Source organism: Hoplias malabaricus, chromosome 9, assembly GCF_029633855.1.
Source record: "Hoplias malabaricus isolate fHopMal1 chromosome 9, fHopMal1.hap1, whole genome shotgun sequence".
NCBI lineage: Eukaryota > Metazoa > Chordata > Actinopteri > Characiformes > Erythrinidae > Hoplias > Hoplias malabaricus.
Genome location: NC_089808.1, coordinates 19,652,895 through 19,665,108, shown reverse-complemented (window position 1 = coordinate 19,665,108; position 12,214 = coordinate 19,652,895). Strand labels below are relative to the sequence as shown.

The following is a 12,214-nucleotide window of genomic DNA, read 5'->3' as shown; positions in this document are numbered from 1 at the left end:
AAGTGTTGCTATATTGTAAGTGATAGTAAGTATAGGTCTGAAGAATGTGGGGGCTCTTGTGAAAGCTATATGATGATTGGTTTCCAACCATGGTCCAAATAATCCTATTTTTATGTGTATGTGCATGTCGATGTGTACTTATAAAGGGATTGTAAAAACCAATCTGACATTTTCTGGAAATGACACACTTATCTCATTAATGTATAAAATGATCATTGTGAGGCATTGTTATGCTTTGTTTAAGATGTCCAATAAATATGTTTTACTCTAGCCATGACCTCTCCGTAGTGCTTATACAGATATTAGGGTTTCAGTTCAAAATATAAACATGTGGATAGGTTTATTAGCTGTAAGTATCTTACAATTTATTAATGTTTCTGCATTAACATATTGAAAACTATTTTTAAAATATGACCTACTGTAGAGACAACAAGAATTATAAAAAATGTTATATGATGGTATAAAACATTTACAACTTGAATGGATTGATTTAAATCACTTTGAATATTTTATTATGAAGATTGTGGCTTTTTATTTTATATATTGTTATAAGCTGTATAAAGGCACACTGAGCACAAAATTATGCCACACATCTTCTGTGTGTGTGTTGTCCTCTGTTATTTGTTTTCATAGCCAGTCTGGCCGTGAATGCATGTTAGTCCTGCCCTGTGGAATTATTGGCCGTCCCCACATTTTGTTTTGTCCTCTCCAAGGACTAAGTGTGACCACCCACACAACATTGTGCATGCAAGATGGCAGAGTACAGTATTAAATGTTCAGGTAAAAGTGGCTGTCCAAACACTTTGCCTCTAAAAAAAATACACAAACAAAAACAAGTTCTTCAGCTATAAAGAATGAGACAATACAAGTATGAGCACTGGACTGGAAGTTCCAACATGGAGAACACTAAGAGCTGTTGAAGGCCTCCAACATTAATATAACTGCTTTGTCTGTACAGCTTTCTCTGGGGTTTGCAACACCATGCTAATAGGGACATCCCAAATCACCATGGAAAAAGTTCAACGTGGTATTATGTACTTAATATAACCAATGACCTGTAAGAGCACCAAACTTCACTTTGCATTTAAACCCAATATAAGAAACAAGCTAAACATATGTTTTATTTTGTTTTTTTGAATGACAGGTTCATCGTTTCAGCTGTATTGTATTTAAAAGCGAGATCAATTCTGTGTTTATATTATTGCTTTAGTACATAAAGCCACATTAATCTTTTTCCACATGTTTAGATGGTCCCAGCTGAGAAGACAAGCAGGAGGATGGAGTCGTGTCTGAAGGGAAGGATGGCTGAATACAAAGCAATTATTTTGGTCTGAGAATCTGGTGCTCTACATCTAGTGTCAGAAATAATCAGTTTGAAGACATGTTCAGAACATACAGACACAATAAAATACAATTATTATTTAAGCTCAAAACTCAAAGTAACACATTCACAATTCCAGCATTTGAAATAAAACAGGAAAAAAGTCCCATCAAAAATACTGAACTGAACTGAACAAAACAAAGCAATGTAAACAAAGCAAATGTAAAAAGTATACCTGACATATGCAAGAAATCTTCACATGCCTTTTTATTTTAACGGTATTATTAAGATAGTGTTGAATTATTATTTTGTGTTCTGGAAAGTAGATTTTTGGCCAGCCTTAGACCAATGTTTCAAAGATTTTACTCTTGTGGCAAAATGTCCAAATTCAGAATAAAATGCTGCACTCCCTTAATCTTTATCATGTGGTGTAAGATTTTGTTGTCTTGACATTTAAATAAAATCAACCATTAATATTACCATAGACTTGGCTAATGTAAATAGTGAGCTAACAAGTCTTTGCAAAATAGATTGTAACTAAAAAATAATTTAATTATTTTTATGTCAGACCTCTGTTTTTTTTAAGTCTTCAAGTGTATGGTTAGCATTAAGCATCAGACGTCTGCTTCCTATTATTACCACTGTGAAGCAGAGTTCGTTTGGTTAGCAATTAACGAAGCGATTAACTTATTTAACCTGTTTATATTAGCAATTATTATTATTTTTTTTTTACTGAACAATGCTTACATTTTGAGAAACGGGTGGACTTGTCTCTATAATGTTGCTGTAGGGGAGTGTTGTTGAACATTAAAGGCTTTCATGAGACGTAGAGTCGAGAGCTGCTTTTTTTTTTTTTTGTCTTACTATACATCCAATAATTTCTGTAAAGTGGGCTTATATCGCGGCATGGGTTTATATATGTTTTATATTTTAGAGAGAATCTGACGGGAAAACCCCAGCGTTCATAACGTGTAGGCCGCATTTATAGCCTCGCCAACCGAACTAGCTGTCTGTCCGATCTCAGTTAATGGAGCCCGCCCAGTAATTCCGCACACTGGATTGATGGACATAGATTTGGACCAATGGGAGAGCTCAGTTTCGGGGCTAGGACCAATCACAGCGCGGCTGAGGAGGAGGGAGCGGGGCTTGCGGCGCTTGTGCTGGGGTGAAAGATAGTTCCTGCTCTCGGCTGTCCGTTTCCTGTGCTCGTACAGTGTTGTGAGACGGAGAAAGCCATGTGTGTCGATGCAAAGGTAAATTTAGTCTCGAATTTATGAGAGGGACAGTTAGAGGAGCGGGCGGCCAGGTTTTAGGGCTCGTTTCTGACCGAGAAGCAGGCCTTTGTGAGTGGAAAGAGCTCCGCGGCCTTGTGTGAGTGAGTGAGCTCAGGCGGTGGGTTTTGTAGCACGTTGCCTTTGGTTTGGTCCGGTTTGTTGATGAGAGCTGATTGAAAGAAGAGGAGTCCGAGCCAGAGCTGATGAGAGTAGACTGATGGGAGAACTGTATTCTTTATTTCAGAAAGCATAACAGAAGCATTACGGACTTCCTTCCCACTCACACTTTTGTTTTGTTACGTTAAGATACAGCAGTATGAATGGCCATTGAATGTAGCTATAGCTAACACACTGATAGGTGTGATGGGAACACAGTCTCTCAACTTTGAGCCACTCATCCCCTGTATCTCCCATAGTGAGACTTTCCGTTGTCCCAGAGCACAGGACATAATTTTAATTTAGTTACTCTAATAATTTGTACCTTATTGACTGTTCTAGGATATGTGGAAGTTGTGCTATGCTATCTGCCAGCTACATCTTTTGAAATATGCTGTGTTACCTGCTTAGAGAGATAGGATAATTTGCAATATTACTTGTGTATGTATGTGTGTGTGTATGTATATGTGTATATGTATATATATATATATATATATATATATATATATATATATATATATATATATATATTTAAAACTTCTCTTAAGTTACAGTTTCAAAGTATTCTGTTATTATTAGGAGCTCCTCAGAGGTGTTATGATTTGACACCTGATTATTAGGAGAATATTGAGTCTTTCTAAAGTTGCTGCAACAAACAAAGTTGAATTTTTACATCAGAAAATGTCCATTTAGAAACGATTAGATGGAATTAGAATGTGTGTGAATTCAGCGATGATTAATTCTTCTATCTGGTCCATAAGTGCTACAACCCAAATAGCAAATAGAAATCCAGGTCTCAAGATCATTCTTCTCATAAATTATTTTTAATCTTCACACCTCAGTGAAACTGATATGGGTGAAGAGGGCAAGTGTTGTTGTGTGTCATGTCTGTGTCAAGATGTTATATCACAATATGGAACGACATCGTATGAATTAAGATTTGACTAGATTTGCTACAGAAAATCTCAGAAAACTATTGTTATAATGGTTTTGTTTTGGTGTTTTATACACTTTCAAGAAATCAAATTAAACGGATTAATTCTAATGGCTTTATAAAGAGTCATCCGTTTCAGTGTTCTATGATTTTCCTACAAAAATGTAATCAAGATAATAGAACAACAACTCTATTTATTACCATCTATAAGTTATTGATTTCCTGAGACTATCCACAAAGTACAAGAATGTTGTTCTAAATGTTAAACACGTTTCCACCATGTGAAAATGTACTTGCTTTTTGTGTCCTGCTTTTACACCGGCGTCTCACTTGTCTTCCTCAGGGTATGACAGGGCATTCTAGTTGAAGGGCTCCAAACAGAAGATAAAATAAATTTTGGAGAGGAAAGAGGGTGGGGTGAACAGGAGGTCCCCTCTTTTCCTTCACCTCACTCCTCACCACACTGTACGTCTGACAGCTGCCTGCCATCTACTTCAGCTGATGAGATTGGGGGGGGGGGTAAATGACTTGAGCTTGAATGTAAGTAAATATGCAATATGTACTTTAATTATTTTTATTGTTATTTAAAAAAAAATGGCCCATTGTGATTTCTTGATGTATAGAACTAGTCCCGAATAATTTGAAATGAATCCTTGCCCCATTAATGTCAGGCTTGCCACAATTATTAGGCTTTCAAATAAGTTTGAGGGTTTAATTGTGTAACATGCAATTTAAATTAACGTGTAATATAAAATTAAAACATTCTCCTGCTTTTTTGTCACTGTATGGTAACTGTTCTGTAATACTAAAATGACAGTTGTTAACCTAAAAAATAAAGTAGTTTGTAAATGGCAAGAGAGAAGAATCATTTATTCATCACCGCATTCGTTATGAGTCCCATCAAGGAAAAAAGCACTGCAAAAGCATTTGATGGCTTTAAATATGGTTTATATACTGTAAAATACAGTATTAATTCTTAATAAAAAACAGTAGTAATCTGTAATAATAGTTGCCATAAAATGACAAAAGAGTGGGAGAATGAGTTTTGAATTTCTATTTTACATTACATAAACACGCTTTAAAACTTATTTGTACACCTAATATTCATGAAATGAAATGATTTCAGTAATTTAGTTTGTTTTCTCACATTTCTTAGCTTCCACAAATGTTTGTCACATCATGACATTATAGATAATTAAATAATTGCACTATATAAGTCAGCCATAATTTTAAAATGACCTCCTTTCTTTATTCATTGTCCATTTTTATCAGCTCCACTTATAATTATAGGTGCACTTCATAGGGTTCCATTTAGGCTGTAGATCATCTGTTGCTCTTCATATTTTAAGCACCTTTCACCCTGTTCTTCAATGATCAGAACCACCACACAGCTCTTATAAATTTTGTGGTGGACTATTCTCAGCACCTAGTGCCACTGATGTGGCAGTGACATGATAGTGGATGTTGTGCTTGTCCGAGTTGAGTTTTGAAACATGGTGCCCATTCACTGGCCACTGCTTTACGTAGACCTACTTCGTGGGTCCACCTTGTAGATCTAGTGTGTGAGACAGTAGCCGAAAAGCCGCTGCAGAGTTTGTGTTGGTCGTCCTCTAATCCAGGGTTTTCAAGCGACCCACTTTTTGTCCATATATTTTTATCACTATCCTGGCAACACAAACACTGAAAGTTTACTATATTATAAACTAAAGTATAACCTAACATTGTTTTCCCGCCTTGCGCCCAGTGATTCCGGGTAGGCTCTGGACTCACCACGAACCTGAACTGGAAAAAGCAGTTACAGATAATGAATGAAAGGATAACATTGGCCTATTTAGCCTAGAATTAGAGTGAATCCTATTTCTCTGTTTTGCCTAGGGGTAGGGATCACAATTTTTGGGGAAGTAAACCCACAAATTTCAGTATGATAACAATTACATTACCTTAGTTTAATGACATTTCAATGTATTATGTCCCTTTTTCTTCATAACAATCAGAAAACAACAGAAAGTTGTACGCTGATGTCTCTAAGTAGCTTATTTCCAGTTCAACTTCAAATCAGTTATGTTGTAAATCAATTACATTGTTGTGCCTGACGTTACCACAACATTTAAAGTGGACTTGGAAGGTTTGGGAAAGGAGCTGCCAAAAAAAAGCTGAATTCATTTTCATATCACAGAAGAGCTAGGTGTGGGAGATAATATATGATTGTCGAACACTTCTGAAGGCGTATGAAACCTTAAATTGACCTAAAGACCAGCTGATTTTCCACATGAGATCGGCAGGGAGCGCTTACAAACAGTGCTGAGCCCAGTTTTCTCTCCACAGTTAGCTAAACTCACTCAGGGTCACAACCAGTTTGTGGGATGGCTTAAATGATGTAGGGATCTGCTGATTGGCTCTTTAAGCCTTTTGCTGCTTAAACATGAAGTTATTCTGCAATGCAAATTGTTTTACATTTAAGTAAAATGTACAAACTCTGTTTTTAAGAACGTTTAATATATGACGTATTAGTAGCTTTAACATTCCTTGACCACATATGTCCTGCTGTTGGCCACCTATCCTGCAAGTGCCTGCAGGTGACCACCTTTATGGGGTATTGTAATATTAATTTGCACTGCTTTGCACACAAAAATATATGTTCGAAAATCAATAACAAAACCCTCAGTTCTCCGTTTATTTAGCATGCATAGTTATTACAAGACGCCACAAATTTCCTGCTCTTGATTCATCAATGGGAAAAGAAACCATCTGAAAGTGGCCTTAAGAACCTCTGCAGTGGGGGAAAAAAGGCCAATGTATGGTGAGCAACAGATGGGCTTCACTTTGTGGTTGTAGAATTACAAAGTGCATTTATATGGTAAGTGGAGCGGATAAATTACCATATTGGAGTTTTTTTATTTATTTATTTTATTATTATTATTATTTTTTTTAAACTGTCACTAACTAATATATTATGACTGTGAATGATTCTTAAGGAGTCTGTTTTGCTTTTTTTGTTTTCTCCATATCTGTGTATATAGCAACGCAAGCTGGGTGTAGTATTTGCCTTTCCATTTATCATAAACTGTTGGATGTGATGGCGGATCCAATCATGGACCTCTTTGATGACACCTCACTGTTTAATCTGGACTCTCTCCCGGAGGATGCCTTCTCTCAGGGTTCATCAGACCCAGTGGAAGAAGCACTAAAGCTGGCGCTGGGACAGGTGGATCCCCCTGTGGATCCCACTGACCCTGTCATTAGTGACCCAGCTTCAGCACCAGTATCAGTACCAGCTCCAGCTCCAGTACAAGTACGAGACACAACACCTGTAAATATTGCACCGGTCCAGACACAGCAAACAGCACCACTGTCTGTTAGCCAGGCCGTGTCTGTTGCTCCAGCTCCAGTCACCATCCAGGCAGTGCCTCAGACTTCTCTCCCCCTGGCCAGTAGCAGTGGTGCTTCAACTGCGGTTCTACTGAGTTCTCCACTGACTGTGCCTGTGTCTGGGACTTCTGTGACTTCACAGCAGCTTTCTGCAGTAACTCAGCAGTCCCCTGGGCAGACAGCTCCTAAAATTGTGATTCTAAAGGGACCTCAGGGTCAGGCTCAGGTGCTGCAGAGTGTTGCAGGAAATGCAGGCTCACCGGGGAAGGTCACCATTGCCCGAGTCCTGACGGGTACAACGCTTAGGCCTGGAATGTCCATTGTTTCAGGAGGGACGGTATTAAATGCTGCACAGTCTCCACAGGGACAGGTGAAAGTCGGGACGGGAGTCCAGAGGCTTGTTCAGACTCCTAATGGACCCGTCAAGCAGGTGCTGATGGCCTCTTTGCCCCAGACCCAGGTACAGATTCCCGCGCAGACACAAGTGCAGCAGCTGCAACTTCAGACCCAAGCACAACCAGCGCAGGTGCAGACGCAGACCACAGTGCAGGCACAGGGCCAAACACAGGTTGCTCCTGCAGCTGCAGGCACAGCAGCAGCAGTTCGACCACAAGGCGTCACTCTGTCCACAGTGCCACAACAGGTCAGTCCATCATCACTATAAGTAAACTAATTAAAACAAAACATCCTGCTTACAAAGACATGGTTTTATATTTCCTATGACTATACTTGGGGCTGGACTATATGGCCAAAATTCATATCATGATATGTTTCTAAGTTTCAGTCTATATGTTATAATTCAGATATCAATATAAACAACATAAAAGCCATAGAAAATCTGCCCAGAACCAACAAGAAACATGATATCACCATCAAACATAAACCTCTTGGCTTTGTCAATATTATTATTTTTAATTTAACTTTAAGATTGGTGGCAGTGAATAGGTCAGTGCCCTGTAATGAACGTCAGTCAATGACAGATGCTCTAAATAATGTATATTGGAAATATTGAAAACGTGTTTGATAATCACATCATTCTTATTGAAACCTTTTATATTGCAATATATATTGATATTGAAATATTTTCCAGGCCTAATTATACTAAAACATTGTATTCATTGTGTTTTTGGGATATTTCATAACTGTATATTTTGTTCATATGGAAACATACAGTAAAGGATAATATGTTTAATATATGGAACAAATGTAATACATTTAGCAGATCGTCCAAAGTGTTTCTCTCTGATTAGGGCAAAACAAATGGCATTTTGGAGGTTTTTACACAACGACGAGCCCTGCCAATGAACTGAGACCAATATTACTCTATTCCTGCTCCAAAAGTGGATGATATTTTTATATTTATATACTTATTTGCAGTAGATGGAATCTAAATTTGGGAAACTGCTAACTGCATGAAAGTAAACACAAATGTTTACAAACATTAAGCACGTAAAAACAACGATTTTTAAAAAAGTAATCTTTTTTTAAAAACTCTAAATCTTGTTATTAGAAGGACATTTAATATTCTAGGAGATAAAGTGCAGTCAGTACAACAAGTTCAACCATTTTAAGGTAGAAGCCAAGATATAGAGCTGGTAAACAAGTACGCTAAGTGTTTTATATATAAGCAATGTATTCATTTGTGTCCTACATAAGATATAAGGTTGATCTCAGCCACAAATATGTATTAAATAGTAAAAAATTACTATTACTAATTAATCTTTTTTTATTATTATTATTTACGGCTACCTAACAAATAGACCACTACGAACCAATCCATCTGAAATATGAGGAGACTTAGCCAACAAATGTAATGACGACAGGACAGGTGTTTCCTGCAAACTTAAATTGAAGGAAGAAGCCTAACCTTACGAGATTAAATACATACAATGTAACAAAACATAAACCATGGTTCAGATTTTAGTCTGGTTTTATGTGTGAAATCAAGGCAGTGCTGGGAATTATCCACTACCCAAATAATACCTGCAGGGCATACTAGCAAAGTATGCGGAGCAATAGATGGTTATTCAATCTGTATTTGTGAAACTACAAATTTAACCAGTAGGGTGATTGGAGCAGATAAAATAAGCAATCGAAAATGCTGTATTTACAAATTAGTGATTTAATTTTTTAAAGTTAGTTATTATTTTTAAATAAGGGTCTAATATTTTACTGAAGTGTCCCTTTTTGCAATTATGGAAACAGATATGATTTGCTTACCTTGAGAATATTCATGCAAACCTCTCTGTACTATTTCAGAGTATTTAAACAGCCTGAATGTGTATTATTATTAATATTATTATTATTATGACAAAATCAAATGTTTGTCTAGATATGTATATAAGGTACTGGTTTTCTGATTATTTCTCTGATAAGTCTGAAACCAAGAAAAGTTATTGCTTTATGGTGATCCTAATAGTGGCAAGTGCCTTGTAACCTTTTATATAAAATGATGTAATTTGTATAGTATAGAAATGAGTACTGTTTATAGAGAAACCAGTAGTCTATTGTAGAGAAAGGTGATGGAGATGGTAACCAGATGTTGTTGTGTCTACAACTATGTCTACAACTTAATCATAGATATTTTACTATCCAAAATGACCAGTGAATCTAAATGTCTTAAAATTCCATGAGCCAGATTTCATAAACTGGCATTATCACTACTTCTGGGCTATGATACACAATGGTATTTTTGAATGCAGAATTTAAAAAAATGCATTAATGAGCATTTGATTCAATAATCTACACATCTTTACTGTTTTTATGGTGATTTTGCTTGTTTCGCAAAAGGGCGAGGCTAAGAGAATCACACTAGTGCTGCAGCAGCCCTCTCAAGGTGGAACTGCCCAAGCAGGAGCAGTGACAGTCGGCAGCACTCCAGCTTCAGGGCCTGGTCAGCAGGGTCAGCAGCCCAGGCTGGTGTTGGGTTCTTTGCCAGGGAAGCTGGTCCTTCAAGGGGGCCAGCTGGCAGCGCTCACTCAGGCCAGAGGAGGTCAAACGGGGGCACAGCCAAAAGTGCTCACCATCCAGCTGCAAGTGCAGCAGCAGCCCAACCAACAAGGAGCCAAGGTGAGTGGAAATCTTAGTTAGCCGCTCTGTTAAAAAAATAATGGTATAGTTTTTAGACAACTGTTATACCCCTCTTTCTGGCAACATTAGGCTTATGTACAGGATTTTACAAGCTGTGTATGCACAATTGAACATCTGGTTCCACAATGGGAGCAACTTGAAGTCCAATATCTTTTCATTTGTATTCAGTTTCAGCTAGTTTCTGGGACGCCCAATGCTGGTGGCAGCCCCCAGGTGGTTCAGATTACTCAAGGCCAAGGAGGACAGAGATTGGCAGTGCCTCTTAAACTTTTACTACAACCACAGGTACATGTTTATGGTGGCTGCTGCAGAAATATGGAAAAATGCCAGAAATATTTAGGAACCAAAATGTATTTGCGTATATTATTATTATTATTATTATTATTATTATTATTATTTTTGCTTAATTATTGCTTTTCCTGCTTTGCTCCTCCAAAAGACAAGCTCTGCCTCTGGTGGTGGAGGTGCAGTTTCTGTGGTGAAAGTCATCAGTACCACAGCCGGCTCTGCTGCTGGCTCAGGCTCCACAGCTGTTGCCCCAGGTGTTCGAGTAGCCAAGGCCCAGGAGCCCCTACGGAAAGTGGAGACCCTCTGCAAGCAGGAGAAAGCCAACCGCATTGTGGCCGAGGCCATCGCTCGAGCTAAGGCAAGAGGGGAGAGGAACATCCCACGTGTGCTCAATCAGGATGAACTGCCTGCCGGACAGACCTCTAATGACCCAGACGGCTCTGCCACACCCACCGGGGCCAAGAAAAAGAGTGGAGGAGGGAGCAAGAAGAAGAGCCCTACTTCAGGCACCACTGGGAAAGCCACACCCAGTGGAGAGAAGAAGTTGAAGGTGAAAGTGCCTGGGTCTGTGGCGGCTGGAGGTGCAGGAGGTGGAGGCAGCAAGAGTAAAAGCAAAACAAAGCCAAAGTAAGTCTGTTTCAGTATGTGTGAGACCAGACATAGAAGGAAATGGGGTCTATGACACAGTGATTAGGCTTTTTTCATTGGAGAGCAACTATATACATAAATACTATGGTATTTAATTTGTTTTTTTCCCCATGTGGAGATTTTGTACTTCTCTCCCCTCATTGTATTTTTGCTTTTTAATTATGTAGCACCATTACTCTTGTGGGTATAAAGAAAAGAAAGAGGAATCCATCTTCTGATCATTCGGATGGGGAACCGAGTCCTCCTGCCTCACCTCGCACACAAGAGGAGGATCTGTCCCAGGTAATGCTTTTTTTTTTTTTTTTTAAACAATCATGTATCCCTTATATTTGAAAAAGTGCAAATGATATAGACTCACTGAAACAGTTTCAATGTTTGTATCTGAATTTGCCATGCATGTGATAAATCACACAGTGCTCTTTGCATCTTTGAGGCCCAAATTTTACCCTAGTCTAAACTAGTCCCTAGTCACATGTAACTAGGATTATTTTGGCAAGTCAATTAGGGCATGTAGGGCGGCGTGGTGGCGCAGCAGTTAGTGTCGCACATCTCACAGCTCCAGGGACCTGGAGGAGGTGGGTTCAAGTCCCGCTCTGGGTGACTGTCTGTGAGGAGCTTGGTGTGGAGACCATTTTTAAAATAGTAAATTAATGCTACCAGAAGCAACAACAAAAATAATTATATAAAATCATTCAGGAAAAACAGACACCTCCCAGGGCTAAACACAGTTTCAAAGGAAGGAACAGCATTACTGGGGAACACCTGCTAATCGTTGATTTCAATTTATTTGCAAAAGGTGTATCAAATCAAGCACCTAGCCATGCAGTCTTCCTACAACATTTGTTAAAGGATAAAGATCTCCCTGAATTTGTGTGTGGTATTGTAATAGGATGCCACCTCTGCAGCCTGTCAAGAAACCACAGGCAACTTGACCACATAAAGTTGCACAGTGGGATCACTGACTGCTGAAGAGCATTGTGTAAGTCGCCAATGCTCTGCTGACTTGGATTGTGTACAGCATGCTGCCATTGGACACTGAAGCAGTGGAAACCAGTTTTGTGGAGTGACTTATCACACTTCTCTATCTGGCAGTATGATGGACCAGTCTGGGTTTGGCGAATGCCAGGAGACCTG

General features: G+C 38.6%; 1 protein-coding gene across 2 annotated transcripts in view; it reads left to right on the top strand.

Moving 5' to 3' along the window:
• Positions 1–2,529: 2,529 nt before the first annotated feature.
• Positions 2,530–12,214, top strand: part of chd8 (chromodomain helicase DNA binding protein 8) — a 39,491-nt gene continuing 29,806 nt past the window's right edge. Inside the window, exons 1-7 of one of the 2 annotated variants that reach the window (XM_066680571.1) lie at positions 2,530–2,574; positions 4,029–4,225; positions 6,706–7,697; positions 9,845–10,123; positions 10,313–10,429; positions 10,584–11,059; positions 11,248–11,362. In XM_066680571.1, the coding sequence (XP_066536668.1) occupies positions 6,762–7,697; positions 9,845–10,123; positions 10,313–10,429; positions 10,584–11,059; positions 11,248–11,362 (1,923 nt within the window). In that variant the 5' untranslated portion in view covers positions 2,530–2,574; positions 4,029–4,225; positions 6,706–6,761. Of the gene's footprint in view, positions 2,575–4,028; positions 4,226–6,482; positions 6,543–6,705; positions 7,698–9,844; positions 10,124–10,312; positions 10,430–10,583; positions 11,060–11,247; positions 11,363–12,214 lie in introns of those variants that run through there. The other variant, XM_066680572.1, reaches the window with a different exon arrangement.